The sequence below is a fragment of the Neoarius graeffei genome, chromosome 3 (genome assembly GCF_027579695.1).
Source record: "Neoarius graeffei isolate fNeoGra1 chromosome 3, fNeoGra1.pri, whole genome shotgun sequence".
Classification (NCBI taxonomy): Eukaryota; Metazoa; Chordata; class Actinopteri; order Siluriformes; family Ariidae; genus Neoarius; species Neoarius graeffei.
Window position 1 is genome coordinate 82533281 of NC_083571.1, and position 26758 is coordinate 82560038.

Below are 26758 nucleotides of genomic sequence, written 5' to 3' on the forward strand. Positions count from 1 at the left end.
AGCTTGGAAGAGCTGGAGATAGCTTGCCTTGCCAGACTAAGCTCGCAACAGGCCCTCGTGTTGCGTCACACTTAGGATGGGTGGGCCCAGGCTAATATTTTATCGCAATTGTTGTGTCTCCAACTAGTTGCAGGCTGTCGCAGCCCAGTGAGATACTAGCCTTATGCTGCACAGTTGAAATAGAACAAAAAACAACCGTTCTGTTTTCAGACATTTTACTATGAACGAAAAGTGTTCTCTTAAGAGCATGGAAAACTGAGAAAGGTCATCTAGATTTGTCAATACTGTAATGCTATGTGGTTGCAGAAAAGGCACATGTACAGGTTCATGACTACAGATAGAAATACAAAGGTTAAATGTAATGTTACAGAAATAAGAGTTAATAAACAGCTTGTATGGAAATACTCTGCATATAACGCATTAATCTTGGATGCATCAGTGAAGCAAGACTGTTCAGGGGCTCTTCACACCAGGCGGGTCAGTGAACCAGTCATTCAATAGAGAAAAACTGAAGAGCAAAAATGTGCTTAAATTTGCATACAAGTTAACACATTAAGCAGACGCTGCATCACAGTAATTGTCGAAATATACAAAAGGGTGAATGAACTGAAATTGAAATGTCCTTGAGAGAGTGGAAACCCTTGACAATGTAGAGCATTATTAAATGCATGCTGCGATCACTATTGCCTTTCATACCTCCCAGTCTAGTAGTCCTGATCTACCTACAACGGTTACCACTTTTTACAGGCTGAATTTTCATGAGGTTCAATGTTGGTTGTTGTGTTGCTGGTGTGTTTCATCACCACTCCAGCTCGACTGGGTATTTGCCAGTAAGGCAGGCTGTACAGTGACCCAGTTTTCTGCTGGCCTTGCTGCTGGTGCTGATCTGCTCCTCCTTGTACAACTCAATCTCACTCTGAACTGCAGACACCAGACCCTCGACAGACAGGTAACGCACGCTGGTAGCTCCTACAGAACAGAAGAACATCCACATATCAGGGATTTGTTCTCAAAGACAGGGTTTACATGCTAACCAGATCATTTAACTCAAAATTTGCATAAAAATGTTATGAATTGTATGGGCTTCTGAGTGGCACCAGATCACAAGTTCAAATCCTGATGGTACCACAGCTAAGGAAGCTAAACTGATGGGATGGGAGGGGTGGCATATTCACACACTCTCTCTGACACTAACCAATCAATCATGGCTGTTTATGCAGAAAATGGCGGACTGCACTTTCAGCAGTGTGTGAGAGCAGCAGATTGAAAAGATGTGGTTGACTGACTTCATGTATACAAGAGGAAGTACGTATTGTATTAGCCTTCACCCTCCCCAGTTTAGTCTATACGTATTGTTTCACAGGGGAGAGCTGGCTGGGTGGGAATTGGCAGGAAACCAAATTGGGGAGAAAAATATGGAGAAGATTTCATGCAAACTTGAACTGCAAGCGTGACTAAGAGACGAGAGCAAAAACAATCGTCATGACGTACTGTTTTACAATGAGTGGCACGCTGAAACTGTGCCATGTGAAAATACAAAGCATACAGTGTCTTGCAAAAGTATTCATCCCCCTTGGTGTTTGTCCTGTTATGTTGCATTACAAGCTGGAATTAAAATGGGTTTTTGGGGAGTTAGCACCATTACACAACATGTCTACAACTTTAAAAGGTGAAAATTGTTTTATTGTGATACAAACAATAATTAACCCTCTGGGGTCTGAGGGTATTTTCTGGCATGCTTATGATTTTGGCATGCTGTGATTTTGTCATCAATTTCAACAAATCTCAGCGCGTGTGTGTGTGGATATCCAAAAAAAACACACAAAAAGGAATAAATGAAGAGGGAATTCTATTTTGTAAATAAATTGTAAAGGAGATGGATTTTTTTCCCCTTTTCATTTGATGATGATGATGCCCTTTATTGTCACTGGTCACATGTACCAGCGAAATTAGCCGTCAACCTGTCCGTACATATACAACATACAATTGACATAGGGTAGACAGGACAGGAAGACAGGGATGAAGATAAAAAGGAAACACAACATGAGGAGAGATAAGGAAAAAAAAAAAGAACACCACCCCCCCCCCCCCCCCCCAACACTATGCTCCTGTCAGGAGTACAGTGTGGGAACATTTAAAAAAACCTTTGCATAAGCACACAACAACACAAGTACACTTTAAACACGGGACTTGAGGGGGGGAATCCAGCGCAAGCAAGCAGCCGTCCGCTCCTGCAGCCATGAAGGCGCTGGTCACGCACCCACTTGTCACATTGAGGGTAAAAATGGCGACCGCGGAAAGTTTGAGAAGGAATGCGAGAGTGTCTCCCGGCAGTGACCTTCAGGGGGAAATGTTTCCTCAGCAACGGCCTAAACCAAGGCCGGTGCTGTCTCAGGGAGCCGAATGTCGATAAGATATAAATTGTTTGGTCTTTCCAGACGCAGTCTTTGCACGTCCACACCACTCGTCCATATCTGTCCATTCCGTCCATTCTATTCAAATTGATCTCCGAAAAACGTATTCCTTGCAAAGCTGAAAGCTGCTCCGAGATAACAACCATTTTGTGGTTCAAGTTCTGAATGTCCACAGTCCGAGTGCCAACAGCTTTGCCCACCATATCATATCGGGCAGCTTTGTGGGGCTTTGAACAGCTGTCACCGTTGTCTGATTTCCTCGATATACCAGGGCAATGCCTAATCCAATCAGCAAAAGTCCTGTAATCATGGTTCCGAATAGGTAGATATCTTCAATGTCCTCCACAGAAAGAATCGCCAGCCACACGACCCGCCACCGCTCCCACGCGTCCATCGTGTAACCAGCCGCAAACGTTCCGGCAGGACAGACGGGTTCCCCCGAACCCAGGCTTCTCGTCGAGAAAACTGTTTCAATTTCGTTAGGAGACCAGTTTATCAATTCCATGCTTTTTTTTAGTTTAGAAAGTAATGCAGGGAGAGTCTCTTCAAAAGTACAGCAGACAAGACACAGAAGCACAAGCAGGGAAAAAAAGGAGGGAGAGGGAGAGCAGAAAATGTGACCGCCTTCCGTGGAAGCAGGGAGAGAAAATGAATTTAGAAACCAAGGGGGCAACTGCATTTGCAGATTGTGTACATTGATTTTTGAAAGTCAAAAGTTACATCTATAGTGGTAATACTACACAGATTTTATAAAGATGGAGTGGGATGGAGGGATGGATCTATTTTACACAAGTAAATTTCCTTTAACAATATGCAAGAGTTTATGGGAGCCAATACTTATCTTGACTTACCAAGATAGTTAGCAATGTCCTTGAACTCTGGTTTGTTAGCAATAAGCTCTTCTTTGGTAGGAATGTTGATGCCCATGTAGCAGGGGTACCGAATTGGAGGAGATGCCACACGAATGTGGACCTACTCATTGATTTTCAAGCAAGAAATTAAGAACTGTATTAGTAAAGCAGAAGTAGTTTTTTTTAACTGTATGTGATTAAATGTCAGACACTTTGCATACACGTCAAACGTACATGTTACTACATATACTGTATATAGATCCTACCTCTGTTGCTCCTGCCTCTTTGAGCAGTTTAATGATTGGCGAGATGGTGTTGCCTCTCACGATAGAATCGTCAATAAGAACTACTCGTTTGCCAGCGAAGTTGTCCGTCAGCGCCCCAAATTTCTTCGCTACCCCAAGCTGACGCAAACGAGTATTTGGTTGAATAAACGTCCTGCCGACGTAGCGGTTTTTACACAGGACCTCAACGTAGGGTAAGCCAGACTAGAGAGACAGAACAATACGTGCTGTCAAAGTTATACCAATGAGTACAACTCACAAATACAAACATGAAAAGGATTAAGCATGGAACAAAATTTATCATTAGTATCAACTTTATCCTGGTCATCCTGGGGTGGGGAGAGAAAAAAAATTAAAAAATCACAGGGCACACACAGGGGTGTGAATTTAGCAGTTTAACTACTGGTAAGCTTTTGAGAGGTGATAAGCTGACGGAATCCAAGAAGATACTGGGGGAGCATACCCAGAAACATCACACAGACATATAACTTGAGCTCAGGATTAAAACAGGGACTGTGGAGGTGTGAGTCAGCAACGCTGTACCATCATTTCACCCAAGATAACTTTTAATAGTCATGCTTGTAAACTTGTCAGTAGTTACATTTTTATGCCTTATAGTTATATTTAACGTTATGGAATGTGCAAAAAAACAAGTTCCTGTTAGAAACCGTTATTCCTCACCAGTCTCTCATCTCATCTCATTATCTGTAGCCGCTTTATCCTGTTCTACAGGGTCGCAGGCAAGCTGGAGCCTATCCCAGCTGACTACGGGCGAAAGGCGGGGTACACCCTGGACAAGTCGCCAGGTCATCACAGGGCTGACACATAGACACAGACAACCATTCACACTCACATTCACACCTACGGTCAATTTAGAGTCACCAGTTAACCTAACCTGCATGTCTTTGGACTGTGGGGGAAACCGGAGCACCCGGAGGAAACCCACACGGACACGGGGAGAACATGCAAACTCCACACGGAAAGGCCTTCACCGGCCACGGGGCTCGAACCTGGACCTTCTTGCTGTGAGGCGACAGCGCTAACCACTACACCACCGTGCCACCCACCAGCCTCTCATTTTTTTCCCCCCATATATACACACACAGGCGGCACGGTGGTGTAGTGGTTAGCGCTGTCGCTGCACAGCAAGAAGGTCCGGGTTCGAGCCCCGGGGCCGGCGAGGGCCTTTCTGTGCGGAGTTTGCATGTTCTCCCCGTGTCCGCGTGGGTTTCCTCCGGGTGCTCCGGTTTCCCCCACAGTCCAAAGACATGCAGGTTAGGTTAACTGGTGACTCTAAATTGACTGTAGGTGTGAATGTGAGTGTGAATGGTTGTCTATGTGTCAGCCCTGTGATGACCTGGCGACTTGTCCAGGGTGTACCCCGCCTTTCGCCCATAGTCAGCTGGGATAGGCTCCAGCTTGCCTGCGACCCTGTAGAATAGGATAAAGCGGCTACAGATAATGAGATGAGATGAGATGAGATGAGATACACACACACACACACTGAGGTCTATATAAAATCTGAAGAGCTCATAGCCTATTCCCCGCTGTAGAGATGAGTGATGCCATCTGGCCGCCATATTACCAGTCACATCGCGTGTATGTAACTGGTAATAGGTCTATGGGTTAAACCGTCGTATCTGATCAAATTTGCCCCAAGAAAAGTATCTCCTGACTTTTTTCCCCCTTTTATTACCGCCTCTTATTTTCTCAAAATCACCCACATTCCTTACATATCTTTATAGCAAACCCCCCCCCCATTGTTTTTTTTTCTTTCCCCTTTTCCAGTACAGTCTCTGATCTTTTTTTTTTTTGGAACGTCTTTTTTACTACTATAATTATTTCAACTGAGATTATTTCAGTTTTTCTCTTATACAGTGTATCTTTTTCATATAGTTCTTCCTTTCTATCTATTTACTTAATATACCAACACAAAGACTGTACAATACTTCCTTTCTATCTAGGACAGTTGTCAAAACAGGATTATTTTCTGATCTTATTTGCCATTTTCGTGTAGTGATTTTCTGTGGGGCCTTTCTGTGCGGAGTTTGCATGTTCTCCCCGTGTCCGCGTGGGTTTCCTCCGGGTGCTCCGGTTTCCCCCACAGTCCAAAGACATGCAGGTTAGGTTAACTGGTGACTCTAAACTGAGGTATTTCACCTGACGTCACAGGGTCACGTGACGCCCCGGTGTCCGCCATTTTGAATGTCAAGCTACATACTAACGCTGCAGACAGAGAGGGAGAACCAGCTTGAAAAAAAAAAACATGTTACAGACACCTAGAATAGATTAATTTGTCAGTAAGCACTCTATAAATAACCATGGTGTTTGCTTGTTGTGCTGTGGGCTGCCACAACAGACAGGGACAGCGTGCAGGACGCTCCTTTTACCGGTTTCTAGTGATGGGAATTTCGGCTCTTTTTCGGGAGCCGGCACTTTTGGCTCTTCTTACTATAAGGAGCCGGCTCTTTCGGCTCCCAAACGGCTCCTGAGATTTTATTTTTGATTTAATTGCTGCAATTAACTAGTTAATTAATTACATTATTATTTATAGTTTATCAATAGGATGTTTTCCATTTTATTTTTTAGTTTTTGTAGCCATTGTACAGCTTTGTAAAGTATAGCAGTGTAACAATGTTCTAGCTATAGAAATAAAACTTACTTACCAATTAATAAATTATTTTCTCACAAACATAATGCAAAACTGTTATATTACCAATATAAAATACACAGCTGATTTTCCCCTCCTCAGGTGCCTCACAGACTCCTCTCCCCTGCGCTCCACAGCTTTAAGCATTACACCAATTTTCCTATTTTCGCAGCTGTGAATGACATCAACCCCCCCCCCCAACCAAAAAAAAGTAGGCGTACACCATGCTACTTTTTTTCCTTTGAACAGTAATAGACAACACAAAGACGCAATCGGACAGCAACTTTTTTTGTGAAAGTCTCTCTCTCTCTCTGAGGCACCTAAGGACAAAAAACTAATTCGGCTCCCCAACTCGGCTCCCACCGAAGAGCCGGCTCCCGTCGTTCACTTCAAAGAGCCGGCTCTTTGAACCGGATCGTTCGCGACCGACACATCACTACCGGTTTCCTACTGACCCAGACAAGAGGGCCAAATGGATTGCAGCTGTGAAGAGACAGGATTGGGAGCCAACAGAGTACTCCAGACTTTGCAGTGATCATTTCATTTCAGGTTAGTTTATCAGTTAACGCAATTTTGATAAAATATATAGCAAAAAGTAAATGGGTCAGTGTTTGTTAACCCATCTGAGCAGTGAAACAAGGCAGTGTTAATTTGTATAGGGTTGCATGCAGCAGACATCAGACATAAAACGCAATAACAGAGGCTAGAAAGAAACGGGACACAGAAATAAATAAACAGGGCTCCATACCAAGGCTGGGTACAGTGTTTGTGATAAAAGACAAATCCAATTTAACACGAATCACAGCTTACTTTCTTGTTAAAATGTGCAAAGGTCTCCACCATCTCATACCGCCTTGCACTGAAGGACTTAAGAGTGCCGTCCAAAATGGCTGCGTCACGTGACTTGGTCACGTGGGTGAAATACCTCAATTGACCGTAGGTGTGAATGTGAGTGTGAATGGTTGTCTGTGTCTATGTGTCAGCCCTATGATGACCTAGCGACTTGTCCAGGGTGTACCCCGCCTCTCGCCCATAGTCAGCTGGGATAGGCTCCAGCTTGCCTGCGACAGGATAAGCGGCTACAGATAATGGATGGATGGGTATTGTACAGCCTTTGTGTTGGTATTATGATAGATGGATGGATGGATGGATGGATGGATGTGAAAGTACACTGTATAAGAGAAAAACCGAAATCTTCTCCCTAAAAATAATTATAGTAGTAAAACAGCTGTTCAAAAAAAAAAAAAGACTAGACTGAACTGGAAAAAAACTCCACAATAACCGTGAATACTAAGATATGTCAGGAATGTGAGTAAAGTTGAGAAAATATGAGGAGGTAATGAAAGAAAAAAAAGTTAGGAGATACTTTTCTTGGGGCAAATTTGATCGGCTACGATGCTTTAACACACAAACCAAATACATGCAATGTGAGTGGCAAGATGGCGGCCAGATGGCTTCACTCTGACAAGCATATGAGCTCTCCAGATTTATAGAGCTCAGTGCAAAAAATGCAGCATGTGTTGTTGAGAAACAGCTTTACCTCTGACTGTTAAAGCACTGACACTGGAGGCTTCAACAGAAAACTTCAACACATCAATGCTAATACGGTTTTCTTCATTTTAATCAGTTTATTATTTGGCTTAGATTATGAACGAGTCCAGAATTCAATAGTGCTGGGATATAATCATAATTAATACAGGATTAAGAAGCTCTTCTACATCATTTCCCATCTCTTACCACTTGTGCATATCCTAAAGCAGCTGGAGTAGCAGACTCGGGCACAGTACTGACCACATCTGCATCAGTAGGAGCCTCAATGGCCAGCTGGCGTCCACAGCGCTGCCTGACTGTATATACCATCTGACCTGCAACATAGCACCATAGACTCAGTGAATAAGATGAGGAACGTAAAGCTCGAGTGTGAATTTTTGCTCCTCATTTAAACACACCTTTAATAATACTTATTAACAGTGTACCTCATTATATTCTCCTACTACTTGTGAAGGTAGTGATATATTTTGCATTACTAGTACACTGCTTATACACCAGCGATCCCCCTCTTTGGAGACCATAGTTATCTCAGTAACTAGAATTCATACCATACATTTACTTAATTACATCTAAGTTTTCAGTTATATTTATTTAAACAAATTAAGTAAAGTCTACTTGTTTTTCATAGGCAGGAACATCATTTTACTCAATTTTAAGTAAATTTTATATTTCTGTAGTATTTGCTGTTATGAAGTAATTTAGTAGATTTTAATTATTTTCTTGTGCTTGACATTTTAATTTACTTGGTTGCATTATGTTACGTTACGTTATCTTTAAACCTTAACAAAACTAAATTCATGTTATTCAGGAAATGTAAAAGATATTACCATACTTAAATTACTGTGTAGAGATTTGGGGTAATACTTATAAATGTACATTACAACCACTGACTATACTGCAGAAAAGAGCCATAAGGACAATTCATAACACTGGTTACAGAGAACATACTAATCCTTTATTCTTAAAATCAAAAATACTAAAACTCACAGATCTGGTTCATTTTCAAACAGCACAAATCATGTACCGTATAGAACAATGAACAACCTATTTCCAGTCAACGTTCAAAAATTGTTTTTTTTTTCAGAAAGAGGGGGGATATAATTTGATGCCTACATTGTGATTACACTGTATGTGTGCACCTTTTAATAAAAAATACACAAATTGCAAGAACTTCTCTGATGTCTTTCGTATTACCGTACACTAAGGAAAGGGCATTTGATTTGATAGCAATAATAACTAAATAAATGTGTCGGAATAAGGCAGAATAAGTAAACTTATTGTAAGAACAATAGTGTGCTTTTTCTTTCATTGGTTCTTAAATGTTCTGTTTTGGGGGATACATTTTGCATTATTCAAAGACAGGTGAGAATGGTGACTTAGGCCAAGTTTACATTAGACCGTATCGGTCTCGTTCTCTTCGCGGATGCACTGTCCTTTTACATTAAAACGCCTGGAAACGCCGGGAAACAGGAATCTGCCAGGGTCCACGTATTCAATCCAGATCGTGTCTGGTCCGGTGCTGTGTAAACATTGAGAATACGCGGATACGCTGTGCTGAGCTCTAGCTGGTGTCGTCATTGGACAACGTCACTGTGACATCCACCTTCCTGATTCGCTGGCGTTGGTCATGTGACGCAACTGCTGAAAAACGGCGCGGACTTCCGCCTTGTATCACCTTTCGTTAAAGAGTATAAAAGTATGAAAATACTGCAAATACTGATGCAAATACTGCCCATTGTGTAGTTATCATTGTCTTTAGGCTTGCCATCCTTCCACTTGCAAGTGGTAAGTGACGCGCATGCCCGACATGCACTGAGATCACACACACAGCGGCTCAGTCCTGAATCACTGCTCGTGTGCTTCACTCGCGCGCTCTGTGAGCTGCGCAGGGCCGGAGTGCGCACCCTCCAGAGGACACTCGCTGTTCAGGGCGGAGTGATTTGGAGCGCAGGATGCCTGCGGAGCCGAGTGTATCCGTGTATTGGCGTTTCTGTGTGCACGCGAATCGTGTATTGGCGTTGCTGTGTGCACGCTAATCGTTTTAAAAACGTTAATCTGATGATCCGCTGATATGGTCTAATGTAAACCCCACCTTAGGGGTAGGGCAGCTTGCGCATTCCAGCCAAACGAGCCGTTACGCATTACAAAAGGTTACGCATCAGCAGATTCGTGCAATGAAAGTAAACATTTTACGGTACCATTTTACCATAAATGATAGCCTACATCAAGCCCACCTTCTCAGATTTTTAAGTGCAACAACGCAAATTGTCAAAAAATAAAATATTTACAAAACAAAGACATGATGCTGATGTTGAGGTTTTATTGGGCGTATTATTATTACATAATTACAAATAATGCAGGGCATAGTGGAAAATGATAACTATCTTGTCGGTTCAAATAGCCTTGTGATTACACTGTATGTGTGCACCTTTTAATAAAAAAATACACAAATTGCAAGAACTTCTCTGATGTCTTTCGTATTACACTAAGGAAAGGGCATTTGATTTGATAGCAATAATAACTAAATAAACGTGCTGGAATAAGGCAGAATAAGTAAACTTATTGTAAGAACAATACTGTGCTTTTTCTTTCATTGGTTCTTAATGTTCTGTTTTGGGGGATGCATTTTGCATTATTCAAAGACAGGTGAGAATGGTGACTTAGGGGTAGGGCAGCTTGCGCATTCCAGCCAAATGAGCTGTTACGCATTACAAAAGGTTACGCATCAGCAGATTCGTGCAATGAAAGTAAACATTTTACGGTACCATTTTACCATAAATTATAGCCTACATCTGTTAGGACTAGGACTGTTTTGGCCTCTAGAGGCCGCTGTTATTTCCTTTTCATGTCGTGTTTATTTTGGCCTCTAGAGGCCGCCACTGTTCCTGTGTTTTGTGTTTGTGTTAATTGCCTAATTATCTTCACCTGTGTCCTTAATTAGTTTGTCTATTTATACCCCTGAGTTCAGTCCTCTTGTCACGGAGTCTTTGTGCTGTTATGTTTATCTCCAGTTTCCTTTGTACTGTGTTTTTTGATCTTCTTAGCTTTTGTATTTTTGCACTTTGCTTTTCTTTTGGATTTTACTCTGTTTTTTTTTTTTTTTTTGTCTTTTGTTTTGCCCTGTATATAGTGTATATAGTTTAAATAAACCTTTTGATTCTTTTTCTACTTCCGCCTCTCGCCTCTGCATTTGAGTCATCCCCCTGGTGGCCTAGTGGAGGGTTTGCTGGATTATCACACCAACGAACCAGGTTCGAATCCCAGCAAAACCCTAACAGAAAGACTCCGTCATGACCGACTCAGCAGAGGCTGCTTCAACTGTCTACCCGGCCAACCTTCAGGGAATTATGGCAGCTTTGACACGCTTCGGAGCGACCATGGACGCTCATGGACGTACGCTCACCAGCCAACGTGAGGCCCTCGCTCGCCACGAGGAACTGCTTCAGCAAATTGGGAAAACCCTGGCACAGCTGACATCTCTGCCTGCATCTCCTGCTCCTGATCCAGTTCCTGCTCCTGATCCAGTTCCTGCTCCTGATCCAGCTCCCACTCCTGCTCCAGTGCCTCCTGCAATGCTGCCTTCTTCACCTCGCGAACCCAGCCTTCCTGCACCACAGAGGTATGACGGCAAGCACAGTGAGTGCCGAGAGTTCCTTACCCAGTGTCAACTCACCTTTGAGCTTCAGCCTACCACCTACACTACGGATCGCCGCAAGATTGCCTTTGTGATCACCTTATTAGCTGGTAAGGCGCGAGCCTGGGCTACTGCTATCTGGCAAAGACAGGGACCTGAGTGCTTTGATTTCCAGCTGTTTTCTGAAGAGATGCTTCGGGTCTTCGATCAGGCAGACATTAGTACCGACGCAGCCCGAAAGCTCATGTCCATCCGGCAAGGAGGAAGCGTCGCAGATTACGCCATCTCGTTCCGAACACTCACAGCAGTAAGTGGATGGAACGAGACTGCCCTGGTGTCAGCCTTCCACCATGGTCTGTCTGACCCCATCAAGGACGGTCTGGCCTCTATTGGATGCCCAAGTGACCTCGAAACCCTCATCTCACATGCTATTCGTCTGGACAACAGGATGAGAGAACGCCACCAAGCCTTGAGCCCCCCCAGCCTCCCTACCTCTACCTGGAGACCGTCTACCTCCTTCAGTGACTGTCCAGAACCCATGCAAGTGGGTCGTACTCGCCTCTCCGCATCTGAGAGGGAGCGCAGAAGGAGGGACAAGTGCTGCATCTACTGTGGCAAGCCTGGTCACTTCCGAGCATCATGTCCCGAACTCTTGGGAAAAGGACCGCCCCGTCCAGCCGAGGGAGGGTTGTGACGGGGCCTACCCTCTCTCCCGGACTCCCTGGCCAAGGAATCTACATCCCGGTCTCCATCTCCTGGGGTGAGTCTGTCCACTCTTGTCAAGCTTTGATAGACTCAGGGGCGGCTGGGAACTTTATGGATATTCACTTCGCCCAAAGCATCAATATTCCGACTGCACCTCTTGAAGTCCCTCTGTCTGTGTCTGCCCTCGATGGCCAAGCGTTAGGTGATGGAAGAGTCACCCAAGTTACTTCTCCAGTCTTCCTCCAGTCTCAAGGTCACAAGGAAGAAATATCCCTGCACCTGATTCCTTCACCTGAGTTCCCAGTTATTCTAGGCCTTCCTTGGCTTACTCGCCACAACCCTCGCATAGACTGGGTAACAAGCCAGGTTGTGGAATGGGGCCCTGCATGCCATGCCTCTTGTCTGCTCTCTAGCTATCCTGTGTCTCCTGCCGAGCCCCCTGATCTCACCGAGTTATCTCAAGTTCCCACAGAGTACTGGGATCTCAAGGAGGTATTCAGCAAGAGCAGGGCCGCCGTTCTTCCTCCGCACCGGGCCTACGACTGTGCCATCGACTTGCTCCCTGGGACTACCCCTCCTCGTGGCAGACTGTTTTCACTCTCTCAGCCAGAACGCAAGGCCATGGAGGAATACCTCAAAGATGCCCTGGTCTCTGGGTTTATTCGACCCTCCACTTCACCTGCTGGAGCCGGCTTCTTCTTTGTCGGCAAGAAGGATGGGGGGCTCCGACCATGTATTGATTACAGGGGCCTGAATAAGATCACTGTGCGCAACCGATATCCCCTTCCGCTGATGTCCACAGCTTTCGACCTGCTCCAAGGCGCCACCGTCTTCACCAAGTTGGACCTACGGAACGCATACCACCTCATCCGTATCCGACAGGGAGACGAGTGGAAGACTGCCTTTAACACCCCGTCTGGGCACTACGAATACCAGGTGATGCCCTTCGGACTCACCAATGCACCAGCTGTTTTTCAGGCCCTAATCAACGACGTCTTAAGGGACATGATTAACCTATACGTTTTTGTCTACCTCGACGACATCCTTATCTTTTCCAAGACCGTGCAGGAGCACCGCCACCATGTCCGCCAGGTTCTCCAGAGGCTGCTACAGAACAATCTGTTCGCCAAGGCCCAGAAATGCGAATTTCATGTTCCCGAGGTCTCCTTTCTGGGATTTATTGTACGGACAGGCCAACTCCAAATGGACCCTGCCAAGACCCTGGCCGTCCGGGATTGGCCTACTCCCAAGTCCGTTAAGGAGGTTCAGCGGTTCTTAGGATTCGCTAACTTCTACCGCAAGTTCATCAGGGACTTCAGTTCTGTGGCAGCACCCATGTCAGACCTCACCAAAGGGACAGGTGGATCTTATGGCTGGTCTCCTCAGGCAGAAAAGGCGTTCAAAGACCTCAAGGACCACTTCTGCACGGCACCCATTCTGGTTCTCCCGGACACCTCCCAACCATTCATCGTGGAGGTGGACGCCTCGGACAGTGGTGTCGGCGCGGTGCTCTCTCAACGTTCGGAAGGAAAGCTGCACCCCTGCGCTTACTTCTCCCACCGCCTGAGTCCTGCTGAGTCCCGGTACGATGTGGGGGATCGAGAACTGCTAGCGGTCAAACTGGCCCTTGAGGAGTGGAGGCACTGGCTGGAGGGAGCACAACATCCATTCCTGGTTTGGACTGACCACAAGAACCTGGAGTACCTCCAGCAAGCCAAGAGACTGAACCCTCGACAGGCTAGGTGGGCCCTGTTTTTCAGTCGGTTTGACTTCACCCTCTCATACCGCCCCGGCTCCAAGAACACCAAACCTGACGCACTGTCCAGACTGTTCTCTGCCACTAACAGGGAGAATGAAGTCGGGCCTATTATCCCTGTGTCCCGGATTGTGGCCCCTGTCCGCTGGGGTATTGAGGAGGCTGTCCGACGAGCCCAACGCCAGGACCCCGGTCCTGGGACGGGGCCACCAGGCCTCTTGTACGTCCCACATCAAGCCCGGGCCAAGGTTCTCCAGTGGGGTCACTCTTCCCCTCTCACCGCCCACCCGGGAGCTCGGAGGACCCTGGACTTCCTGAAAAGACGCTTCTGGTGGCCTAACATGGAGAAGGAAGTAAGGTCATTTGTCCTGTCCTGTGAGGTTTGCACCAGAACCAAGAACCCACGACAGCGTCCCCAGGGTCTCCTGCATCCTCTGACCATTCCCCGGCGTCCCTGGTCCCACGTGGCAGTCGACTTTATCACGGGTCTCCCTGAGTCACAAGGTAACACGGTCATTTTGGTCTTAGTTGACAGATTCTCCAAGGCCTGCCGCTTCATACCACTGTGCAAACTCCCCTCTGCTCTTGAAACTGCGAAACTTTTGTTTAATCATGTCTTCCGAGTCTTTGGTCTTCCACAGGACATCGTCTCAGACCGAGGGCTCCAGTTCTCCTCCCGAGTGTGGCACGGGTTCTGCAAGGTCATCGGAGCCACTGCCAGCCTCTCCTCTGGGTTTCACCCACAGTCCAATGGTCAGACGGAGAGGCTCAACCAGGACCTGGAAACCACCCTGCGAGGCCTGGCTATGGATAACCCGACATCGTGGAGCACCTGGCTGCCATGGGCGGAGTACGCCCACAACACCCTGCAGTCATCGGCCACCAAGCTGTCGCCATTCCAGTGCCAATTCGGGTTCCAGCCACCTCTGTTCCCGGACCAGGAGGAGGACGCGGGGGTGCCCTCGGTCAACCAATATGTGAGACGGTGTCGCAAGACCTGGAGCAAGGTCAGGAAGACCCTCATACAGACCTCCAGAACCAACCAGACTCAGGCCAACCGCCATAGAAGACCTGCACACGCTTTCCGCCCTGGGCAGCGTGTTTGGCTGTCCACTAAGGACCTTCCACTGCGGGTGGAGAACCGCAAGCTTGCTCCTCGCTACATTGGCCCCTTCAAGGTGGTGCGCAGGGTGAACCCTGTCTCCTACCGGCTCCAGTTGCCCCGGACTCTGAGGATCAACCCCACTTTCCATGTTTCCCTGTTACGGCCCGTACTGACGTCTACGTATGCCCCTGCCCCTAGGAACCCCCCACCCCCCCGCATCTTCCAGGGGCAGACTGTGTTCACTGTGAATCGCCTGCTTGACTCCCGCCGGGTCCGCGGCGGGTTGCAATATCTGGTGGACTGGGAGGGCTATGGTCCTGAGGAGCGCTGCTGGGTTCCTGCTCGGGATGTCCTTGATAAAGAACTATGTCGGGACTTCCATTCGGCCCATCCGGATCGCCCTGGGAACGTCAGGAGACGCTCCTAGAGGGGGGGGGTCCTGTTAGGACTAGGACTGTTTTGGCCTCTAGAGGCCGCTGTTATTTCCTTTTCATGTCGTGTTTATTTTGGCCTCTAGAGGCCGCCACTGTTCCTGTGTTTTGTGTTTGTGTTAATTGCCTAATTATCTTCACCTGTGTCCTTAATTAGTTTGTCTATTTATACCCCTGAGTTCAGTCCTCTTGTCACGGAGTCTTTGTGCTGTTATGTTTATCTCCAGTTTCCTTTGTACTGTGTTTTTTGATCTTCTTAGCTTTTGTATTTTTGCACTTTGCTTTTCTTTTGGATTTTACTCTGTTTTTTTTTTTTTTTTGTCTTTTGTTTTGCCCTGTATATAGTGTATATAGTTTAAATAAACCTTTTGATTCTTTTTCTACTTCCGCCTCTCGCCTCTGCATTTGAGTCATCCCCCTGGTAGCCTAGTGGAGGGTTTGCTGGATTATCACACCAACGAACCAGGTTCGAATCCCAGCAAAACCCTAACAACATCAAGCCCACCTTCTCAGATTTTTAAGTGCAACAACGCAAATTGTCAAGGAATAAAATATTTACAAAACAAGGAGGACATGATGCTGATGTCGAGGCTGTATGTGTGCACCTTTTAATAAAAAATACACAAATTGCAAGAACTTCTCTGATGTCTTTCGTATTACACTAAGGAAAGGGCATTTGACAGCAATAATAATAACAACAATAATAATACGCCCAATAAAACCTCGACATCAGCATCATGTCTTTCTTGTTTTGTAAATATTTTATTCCTTGACAATTTGCGTTGTTGCACTTAAAAATGTGAGAAGGTGGGCTTGATGTAGGCTATCATTTATGGTAAAATGGTAAAATGTTTATGGTAAAATGTTTTTACTGTGTGTATTTTGACCAGCAGTGCATTTAGTAATGTTTTGACTTTGGACTGAAAGAAAACATTATTTTAAAGTAAATTGGAAAATTATAGTTCTGTACTGAATCATAAATTTAAGATATATAAGACAACTTAATAAAATTGTAATTACAGCAAGGCAAGGCAAGTTTATTTATATAGCACATTTCATACACAGTGGCAGTTCAATGTGCTTTACAGAAGTAAAAGCAAAACAGTAAACAATAGAAAATAAAATTACATAAAATAAATGGGGAAGAAAAATAATAAGAATTAAACAATAGTAGAAATTAAATAATAAAATGAAGTAAAAGTTCAGTAAAAAAAAAACAGCAGAATAAAATAGAATAAAAGTTAAATAAAGTTTAAAACATGCAGAGACTGTAAAAGTTAAGAAAGTTTAAAACATGTAAAGATGACAATATTAATCATTTAGCAGAAAGCATCTGAAAACAGCTTGGTCTTTAGTCTAGATTTGAAGCTGCCAAGCAGGAGCATTTTTGATGTCCTCTGGGAGTTGGTTCCATAGCTGGACTGCATAGTAGCTAAAAGCTGCTTCACCACACTTTGTTTTAACAACAGGTTTTACCAGCAAATTTTGCTGCTGCGATCTGGTAGATCTGATTGGGTTAGGCCGCTGCAACATATCAGAGAGGTAATTGGGCCCTGTGCCATTTAGAGATTTGTACACCAGCAGCAATGCTTTAAAGTCAATTCTGTAGCTTACTGGAAGCCAGTGACGGGACCTTATGGCCCTTTTCCACTACCCTTTTTCAGCTCACTTCAGCTCGCTTCAGCTCACTTCAGCCCGACACGGCTCGCGTTTCGACTACCAAAAACCAGCACGACTCAGCTCGTTTCAGCCCTGCTTAGCCCCTAAAACTCGCACCGTTTTGGAGTGGGGCTGAAGCGAGCCAAGCCGTGCCGACTGAGGTTGGGGGCGTGAGCAGACACTCCCCTGTGCACTGATTGGTGAGGAGGAGTGTCCTCACATGCCCACACACGCCCTGCGAGCGCGCTGGGATCTGTAAACACCGCAAACCCGGAAGAATAATAATTACGAGAATTTCTGAAGCCTTTTGCGCCTCGCCTCATCTATACGCTCTTGCCAGTATCTGTCCGCGTTGTCGGTGACAACAAGCCACAGCACCAAGACCAGCAACACTAACGACTCCATGTCCTCCATGTTTATTGTTTACTATTCGGGTCGTGAGACTACCGCTTAAAAGCTCACTGAATCAGTGACATACAGAGCATCGTGGACGAGTTCGCGGAGCGCAAGGCTCGTCGTATGCCCTTCAAATAATGCGCGCAGTAGGCTATTGATGTTTTATTATGAGCCATGTACAGTATGTCACCTAATGTTTTTTTGTTTCTGAGTTACATGTTCGTTTGAAGGACTTAATGTACAAAATAACATAGTTGCACCCCGTAGTGTTGAAATTGGTAAACACAGTGCATTCAGTGAGGTTTGCACCGCCCTCCTTTTATTTCTGACTCTTCCTGTCACCGTTGCAACCTCTGAGCGCTCATTCGTATGCCCTTCAAATAATGTGCGCAGTATAGGCTATTGATGTTTTATTATGAGCCATGTACAGTATCCTAATGTTTTTTGTTTCTGAGTTACATGTTCGTTTGAAGGACTTGATGTACTAAATAACATAGTTGCACCCGGTAGTGTTGAAATTGGTAAACACCGCAGTTGCGGACATTTTGTAGCCTAAAATGATGTTATGATAAGCTTTAATAAAGGGCCCGGTCATTTGCCCTGCCCCCGGCCCGGCTCTGACTTGTTCCGCCACGGTCACTGATGTCACTGTTTGCGCTGCTTAACGACATCACGTGACGTCCACCCACTTTCGTTAACTCCACCCAATGTGTCCACCCACTTCCAGCCAGCACGGTTCAGCGCGGTTGTAGTCGAAATGCAACTCCAACAGCCCCGCTCAGCTCGACTCAGCACGGCACGGCTCAGCCGCGTTTGTAGTGGAAAAGCGGCATTAGAATTGGAGTAATGTGCTCTGTTCTTTTTGTTCGTGTGAGAACCCTAGCCGCTGCATTTTGAACCAGCTGAAGTCGTTTGATGGTCTTTTTTGGCAGGCCTGTGAAAAGGCCATTGCAGTAATCAACCCTACTAGAGATGAAGGCATGTACAAGTTTTTCCAGATCATTTTTTGACATAAGTCCTCTTAGTTTGGAAATGGTTTTTAGGTGATAAAATGCCGTTTTAGTGATTGCTTTCATGCGACTGTCAAAATTTAGCTCGCTGTCAATGAAAACACCAAGATTTTTAACCATATCTTTTGTTTTAATCCCCTTTGTGTCAAGAATAGTGGTAATCCTGAGTCTTTCATCTTTTTTCCCAAATAGAATTACTTCTGTTTTATCTGTGTTCAGCTGAAGAAAATTTTGTGACATCCAGTTGTTGATTTGGTCAATACACTGGTAGAGACATTCAAGGGGGGCATAATCATTAGGTGAAAGAGCAAAATACATTTGGGTGTCATCTGCATAGCAGTGATACAAAATTGAGTTGTTCTTAATAATTTGTCCAAGTGGGAGCATATAAAGGTTGAATAGTAATGGTCCAAGAATTGACCCCTGGGGAACACCACAGGTCAAGGACATTGATGTTGAGGTACAATTTCCCATGGTAACAAAGAAGCTTCTATCTTTTAAGTATGATTTTAACCAATTGATAACTTTACCAGTCAACCCAACCCAGTGTTCAAGTCGATATAGCGGTATGTTGTGATCAACAGTATCAAAAGCTGCACTGAGGTCCAGTAACACCAGGACCGTTGTTTTGCCTGCATCGGTATTAAGACGTATGTCATTTATAACTTTAATCAGCGCTGTTTCAGTGCTATGATTGGCACAAAATCCTGACTGAAAGTTATCAAAACAGCTGTTTGATATCAAGAAAGTTTATTGAATTTATTGAAGACAATTTTTTCAAGGATTTTCCCGATGAATGGTAGATTTGATATTGGCCTGTAGTTGTTTAATACTGAAGCATCCAGATTATTCTTTTTAAGCAGGGGCTTTACAACGGCTTTTTTCAGGGACACAGGAACAATGCCAGTCTCTAGGGATGTATTTATGATCTGAAGCACATCTGTAATTATAAGGTGAAGAACAGACTTAAAAAAGTTGGAGGTCAGCAATTTAATTTAATTCGGTTTTTCCACAGTTTATCCAAAGTATCATTTTTTTCAGTGTGTGTTCTGAGTGACTGACAGAGCCCCGGCACATACAGTAACTAAGCATTATAAAGTTAAAATATATAATTTTTATTGAAAAAACAAGAATGTAATGATTTCTAAAATTTCTAAAATGATTTTTACCAGCAAAGGCTGGTGTTGAGGAATTGGTCTGTGGGCCCACTTCTGCCAATCACATGTGGCCCCCATCACACCCCACCTCCCATCCCCGCCAAGTTAACGTTAAATATGTCACCACTGCGCCACAGTAGATTACAGTACATTACAACCAAGAAGACGCGCATCAGCAGAGAGAGTTCCCAGCAGATTCGTTCAATGAGAGAAAATGGAAAGTCAACACAAGAGATGTGGCAAAATTTGGCATGCAGGGGCATTAACGTTACACTGAGAGCTGTGAGATATCACTACAAAGAGAAACCACCACGACGCTCAGCTCCCAGAAAACTGCAGAAGTAAGTATCCAACTCATTGAGGGAATGTAAAATAGTTTACATTACAGTACGTATGAAAACAATTGATTTTTTTCTCTAATGTTTTTCCTTAATTTTCACAGCAATATCCTTGCTGCAATCGATGATCTGACAAAGACCAACACCGAAATGAATGCCCGAGCTGTTCAGCAGAAAATCAAGGCAGATTTTGGTGTTGAAGTGAGCGCGACAAGTACATGCTGCGCTCGCAGACGGATGGGTTGGAAATTCTCCAAGACCCATTTCTGCCCAATGCTGAAGGAGCGCAACAAAGAGGCGAGGCTGCAGCAAGCTTCTGAGTGGAAGGCGTCAGGGGAGACATGGCACAATGTACTCTTCACCGACGAAATGACAGTTGCACTGGAGCACTTTGCAAGGCAAAGTTTCCACAGAAAGGACCACTTCATTTCAAAACCATGACCAAAACACCCATTGAAGCTGCATGTACAGTATGGGGAATGATTTCCAGGCAAGGGGCAAGTCCCTTTGTCATCTTTGATGGGATAATGGACAGAACCTACTTCGAGGAGACCATCATAAAAGAATTTGCGGGACCATACGTCAAGAAATATTCTGGGTCTGATCACCATTTTTTCCAGGACAATGATCCAAAGCACACCGCAGCTGCAGCTTGCATGGCATCAGAGGGCATCAACTGGGTTAAAACTCCAGCAGAGTCACCGGATTTGAATCCAATTGAACTGGTTTGGCACTCCATGAAGGACTATATCCGCAAAGAGGCAAAGCCATGTACAAAACAGGAGCTATTCCAGGCCATATATGTGTTCTGGGAGACGAAAATGACCGTGGATTTCTGCAACAGACTTATAACGGGTTTATCAAACGTGATAGATCTGGTTATTAGGAACAAAGGAGGGCATACTGGGAAATGATAACTGTCTCTTGTCGGTTCAAATACAGTACTATACTGTTTTGTGATTACACTGTATGTGTGCACATTTTCATAAAAATACACAAACGGCACAAACCTCTCTACTGTCTTTCTTATAGACCCATTTACTGTTTGTAAACAAAGACGGCTGCGCGCGCACCCTGGCAACAGAAGCAGTAAGCTTCCCAATTGATTCTGGGACAGATTAGCCTACTTATCAATCATTTAAACGTGGATATATACTTTTCTCAGCATCAACATGAAATAAAAATAAAAACAACAAAATAACCGGTCACTTTTTCATTTTTTGATTGCCGATTGAAAATAGAAAGAACGAATGATACACGGATTCAAACAATTAAGCTATACTTTCATCACAAGCATGTTGTTTAGCGTGCCCTATAAGGCCTACTTCATGAAACAGTAATCAGTGGCTACACTGAAAAAAGTAACCTATAGAATTTACCCAATAAATCTGAGGTAACAATTTGCATTGACGTGTTTGGGGTAGATTTAATTCCATATATTGAGTATAAAATAACTGAAATAAAAAGCTACTGTATGAAATGCTTAAATAAATTGGGTAAAATTTACCTCACATTCATGTATCTATTCAACAGCTACTTTCTCATTGAAATTGGGGAAAATTATCTCTTGTTTGCGAGTACTGTACAAGACAGAAGAATTTATTCTAAAAAATATAAAATATGGTATAAGAATTGTTGGGACAATATACTTAAGACACTACATAAAAAAGCCCTTATGTCATGTTTAGTACAGTATCTAGCCAATTTCCTCATGGGCTATAAGCTAATCAGCATGATGCTGACATTTGTGAAGCAACATTTGATTGGAATCATTTTTAAAATAATGCACTTACCTTCAAATATTGAGTCTGGCCTGGCGAAGTAGACATACTCAAATATACAGAAGGCTGGAGGATCTCCCTCGGGACGGGGGATTATGTTCAGGCTCTTGACCCCGTGTTTGGAGATCTGCACTATTTCTCCAGGCTGGATTTCGCGGTAATACCTGTGGACAGAGACACGGGAAGCGTCCACCTGCTGTACCATGCGTTGCCAGTTTCAAAGTGACACGTTTAAAAGTCTCACTTGGCTCCAATGGACTGGAAGCTGCAGGACTCCGAGGAGACTACCCAACCTTCTGTGTCTCCTTCTCCACCTCCTGAGGAACATCGAAAGGGAGTGTTTGTGTGCACATACATACATACATACATACAGTGGTATGCAAAAGTTTGGGCACCCCTGGTCAAAATTGCTGTTACTGTGAACAGTTAAGCAAGTTGAAGTGATCTCCAAAAGGCATAAAGTTAAAGATGACTCATTCCTTTTACATTTTAAGCAAAAACAATTTTTTATTTTCATCTTTTACATTTTCAAAATGACAAAAAAGGAAAAGGGCCTGAAGCAAAAAAGTTTGGGCACCCTGCATACCACTATTCTTGACACAAAGGGGATTAAAACAAAAGATATGGTTAAAAATCTTGGTGTTTTCATTGACAGCGAGCTAAACTTTGACAGTCACATGAAATCAATCACTAAATTGCCATTTTATCACCTAAAAAACATTTCCAAACTAAGAGGACTTATGTCAAAAAATGATCTGGAAAAACTTATACATGCCTTCATCTCTAGTAGGGTTGATTACTGCAATGGCCTTTTCACAGGCCTGCCAAAAAAAGACCATCAAACGACTTCACGACTTTTAGTTCTCACACGAACAAAAAGAACAGAGCACATTACTCCAATTCTAAGGTCCCGTCACTGGCTTCCAGTAAGCTACAGAATTGACTTTAAAGCATTGCTGCTGGTGTACAAATCTCTAAATGGTACAGGGCCCAATTACCTCTCCGATATGTTGCAGCAGCCTAACCCAATCAGATCTACCAGATCGCAGCAGCAAAATTTGCTGGTAAAACAAAGTGTGGTGAAGCAGCTTTTAGCTACTATGCAGTACAGCTATGGAACCAACTCCCAGAGGACATTAAAAATGCTCCTGCTGTTGGCAGCTTTAAATCTAGACTAAAGACCAAGCTGTTTTCAGATGCTTTCTGCTAACTGATAAATATCATCATCTTTACATGTTTTAAACTTTACTTAACTTTTACAGTCTAAACTTTACTTAACTTTTATTCTATTTTATTCTGCTGTTTTTTTACTGAACTTTTACTTCATTTTATTATTGTATTTCTACTATTGTTTAATTCTTATTATTTTTTTCTCTCGAGGCGGCATGGTGGTGTAGTGGTTAGCGCTGTCGCCTCACAGCAAGAAGGTCCGGGTTCGAGCCCCGAGGCCGGCGAGGGCCTTTCTGTGTGGAGTTTGCATGTTCTCCCCGTGTCCGCGTGGGTTTCCTCCGGGTGCTCCGGTTTCCCCCACAGTCCAAAGACATGCAGGTTAGGTTAACTGGTGACTCTAAATTGACCGTAGGTGTGAATGTGAGTGTGAATGGTTGTCTGTGTCTATGTGTCAGCCCTGTAACGACCTGGCGACTTGTCCAGGGTGTACCCCGCCTTTCGCCCATAGTCAGCTGGGATAGGCTCCAGCTTGCCTGCGACCCTGTAGAACAGGATAAAGCGGCTACAGATAATGAGATGAGAGATTTTTTTTCTCTCTTCTTCCCCATTTATTTTATGTAATTTTATTTTCCATTGTTTACTGTTTTGCTTTTACCTCTGTAAAGCACATTGAACTGCCACTGTGTATGAAGTGCGCTATATAAATAAACTTGCCTTGCATGGTTAGTACCTAGTAACACCCCCTTTGGCAAGTATCACAGCTTGTAAACACTATTTGTAGTCAGCTAATAATCTTTCAGTTCTTGCCTGGGGGATTTTCACACATTCGTCCTTGCAAAAGGCTTCCAGTTCTACAAGTTTCTTGGGCTGTCTTGCATGCACTGCTCTTTTGAGATCTATCCACAGATTTTCAAATGATGTTTAGGTCAGGGGACTGTGAGGGCCAGGGCAAAACCTTCAGCTTGTGCCTCTTGAGGTATTCCACTGTAGATTTTGAGGTGTGTTTTGGATTATCGTCTCATTGCAGGGCCCATCCTCTTTTTAACTTCAACTTTTTTACAGATGGTGTTTTGTTTGCTTCCAGAATTTGCTGGTATTTATTCAAATCCATGCTTCCCTCGACCAATGAAATGTGCCCTGTGCCACTGGCTGCAACACAACCCAAAGCATGATCAATCCACACCCATGCTTCAGAGTTGGAGAGGTGTTCTTTTCCTGGAATTTGGCACCCTTTTTTCTCCAACCATACCTTTGCACATTGTGGCCAAAAAGTTCTATTTTGATTTCATCAGTCCACAGGACTTGTTTCCAAAATGCATCAGGCTTATTTAGGCCACACCAATTCGATTAGTTGGTTCTCGGAATCACCGCTTGAAGAAAATGCAAAATGAAAAAAAATAAATAAATAAAATCGAAAATCGACTGCAGGTTGAGGTCACGTGACGTCGAAAACCAATCAAATCGCCCCTTTCACTTTAGATAAAGACTTGTGGAAGAAACATGGCTGTTTGTGATTGTTAGTATATTCAGCGAACAGAAGCGTAAAATCTTTGACAGGTGTGTCGAAATTCAAGAGGGGGAAAACTTTGCACAGTTGTATTCAAGATGCCGTGAGCTTGTTACCCTGCGATGTGCCACCTTGGACTACGACTCTGTGGAGGTGGGTTTGATTTATACATTTCACTGATTGATGTGAGGGGCAAACAAAAAATCATTCAAAAGTATTTAGCCATCAGAAGTAGCCTACTCCTGGTCAAATATTTTTTTCTGTGCATTGTAGATGTTCAATTGACTATAATTCAATCGTTTATTTAGCCTATCTGTTTACTGGTTTGCCTGATAAAAGACGTGCAGCCAGAGCTAGCCCTTAATGCATATGGGTGGAAATAAGATAAGCTATTAAAAGAGCCATATGAAATGTGTAAAAATAATGTATTGTCTTTGTTTTGTTTCTCTATTATGAAAGCCCTCTATTTCCATCGCTAATTTTACCATCAGAGCATTTTTTTTTATTTTATTTTTATTTTGCGCGCTCGCTTCATATTTTTCCTGAAAAAATCCAAGAACCAACTAATTAAATTGGTGTGGCCTTAGATGTTCATTTGCAAACTTCAGACGCTGAATTTTGTGGCTTGGACACAGGAAAGGTTTTCTTCTGATGACTCTCCCATGAAGGTCATCTTTATTCAGGTGTCGCTGCATAGTAGAACAGTGCACCACCACTCCAGGGTCTGCAAAAGACCTTCAGAAAGATTTAGCAGTCAAACAGGGGCTTTTATTTGCCTTTCTAGCAATCCAACGAGCAGTTCTTTCAGAAAGTTTTCTTCATCTTCCAGACCTCACCTTGATCTCCACTGTTTCTGTTAACTGCCATTTCTAAATAACATTACAATCTGAGGAAACGGCTACCTGAAAACACTTTGCTATTTTCTTGTAGCCTTCTCCTGCTTTGTGAGCATCAATTATTTTATTATTCAGAATGCGAGGGAGTTGCTTAGAGGAGCCCATGGGTGTTGATTTTAGGGACAAGTTTGAGGAGTCAGAGCATTTATACAGCTTTGATATTTGCATCATCTGACCTTTCCTAACGAAGAATTTGAATAAGCCACAGCTCAATAAGCTAATTAAGGTCTGGAACCTTGGTAAAAGTTACCTGAGAACTCAAATGTATTGGGGTGCCCAAACTTTCGCATGGTGTTCCTTTTCTTTTTTCACTCTCCAATTGTACAAAACAAAAATACACAAATCTTGCAGAAAACGCTGAAAAGAAATGTGTCGTCTTTACCTTTATGCCTTTTGGTGATCAGTTCATCTTCTGCTCACTTAACTATTCACAGTAACAGACATTTTCAGTAAGGGTGCCCAAACTTTTGCATGCCTCTCTCTCTCTATCTAATTTTATATACAGTGGGGCAAAAAAGTATTTAGTCAGTCACCAATTGTGCAAGTTCTCCCACTTAAAAAGATGAGAGAGGCCTGTAATTTTCATCATAGGTATACCTCAACTATGAGAGACAAAATGAGAAAAAAAAAATCCAGAAAATCACATTGTCTGATTTTTAAAGAATTTATTTGCAAATTATGGTGGAAAATAAGTATTTGGTCAATAACAAAAGTTCATCTCAATACTTTGTTATATACCCTTTGTTGGCAATGACAGAGGTCAAACGTTTTCTGTAAGTCTTCACAAGGTTTTCACACACTGTTGCTGGTATTTTGGCCCATTCCTCCATGCAGATCTCCTCTAGAGCAGTGATGTTTTGGGGCTGTCGCTGGGCAACACGGACTTTCAACTCCCTCTAAAGATTTTCTATGGGGTTGAGATCTGGAGACTGGCTAGGCCACTCCAGGACCTTGAAATGCTTCTTAGAAGCCACTCCTTCGTTGCCCAGGCGGTGCGTTTGGGATCACTGTCATGCTGAAAGACCCAGCCACGTTTCATCTTCAATGCCCTTGCTGATGGAAGGAGGTTTTCACTCAAAATCTCACGATACATGGCCCCATTCATTCTTTCCTTTACACGGATCAGTCGTCCTGGTCCCTTTGCAGAAAAACAGCCCCAAAGCATGATGTTTCCACCCCCATGCTTCACAGTAGGTATGGTGTTCTTTGGATGCAACTCAGCATTCTTTCTCCTCCAAACACGACAAGTTGAGTTTTTACCAAAAAGTTCTATTTTGGTTTCATCTGACCATATGACATTCTCCCAATCTTCTTCTCAATCATCCAAATGCTCTCTAGCAAAGTTCAGATGGGCCTGGACATGTACTTGCTTAAGCAGGGGGACACATCTGGCACTGCAGGATTTGAGTCCCTGGCGGCGTAGTGTGTTACTGATGGTAGCCTTTGTTACTTTGGTCCCAGCT

At 43.9% G+C, this 26758-nt stretch overlaps 1 protein-coding gene across 1 annotated transcript in view; it reads right to left on the minus strand.

Annotated features, from left to right (window-relative positions):
- Window positions 1-198: 198 nt before the first annotated feature.
- Window positions 199-26758, minus strand: part of ppat (phosphoribosyl pyrophosphate amidotransferase) — a 63862-nt gene continuing 37302 nt past the window's right edge. Inside the window, exons 6-11 of the mRNA XM_060917508.1 lie at window positions 21967-22039; window positions 21735-21886; window positions 7937-8064; window positions 3532-3753; window positions 3266-3386; window positions 199-969 (exon numbers count right to left, since the gene is read on the minus strand). Coding sequence (XP_060773491.1) covers window positions 800-969; window positions 3266-3386; window positions 3532-3753; window positions 7937-8064; window positions 21735-21886; window positions 21967-22039 — 866 coding nt within the window. The 3' untranslated portion in view covers window positions 199-799. The remainder of the gene's footprint in view (window positions 970-3265; window positions 3387-3531; window positions 3754-7936; window positions 8065-21734; window positions 21887-21966; window positions 22040-26758) is intronic.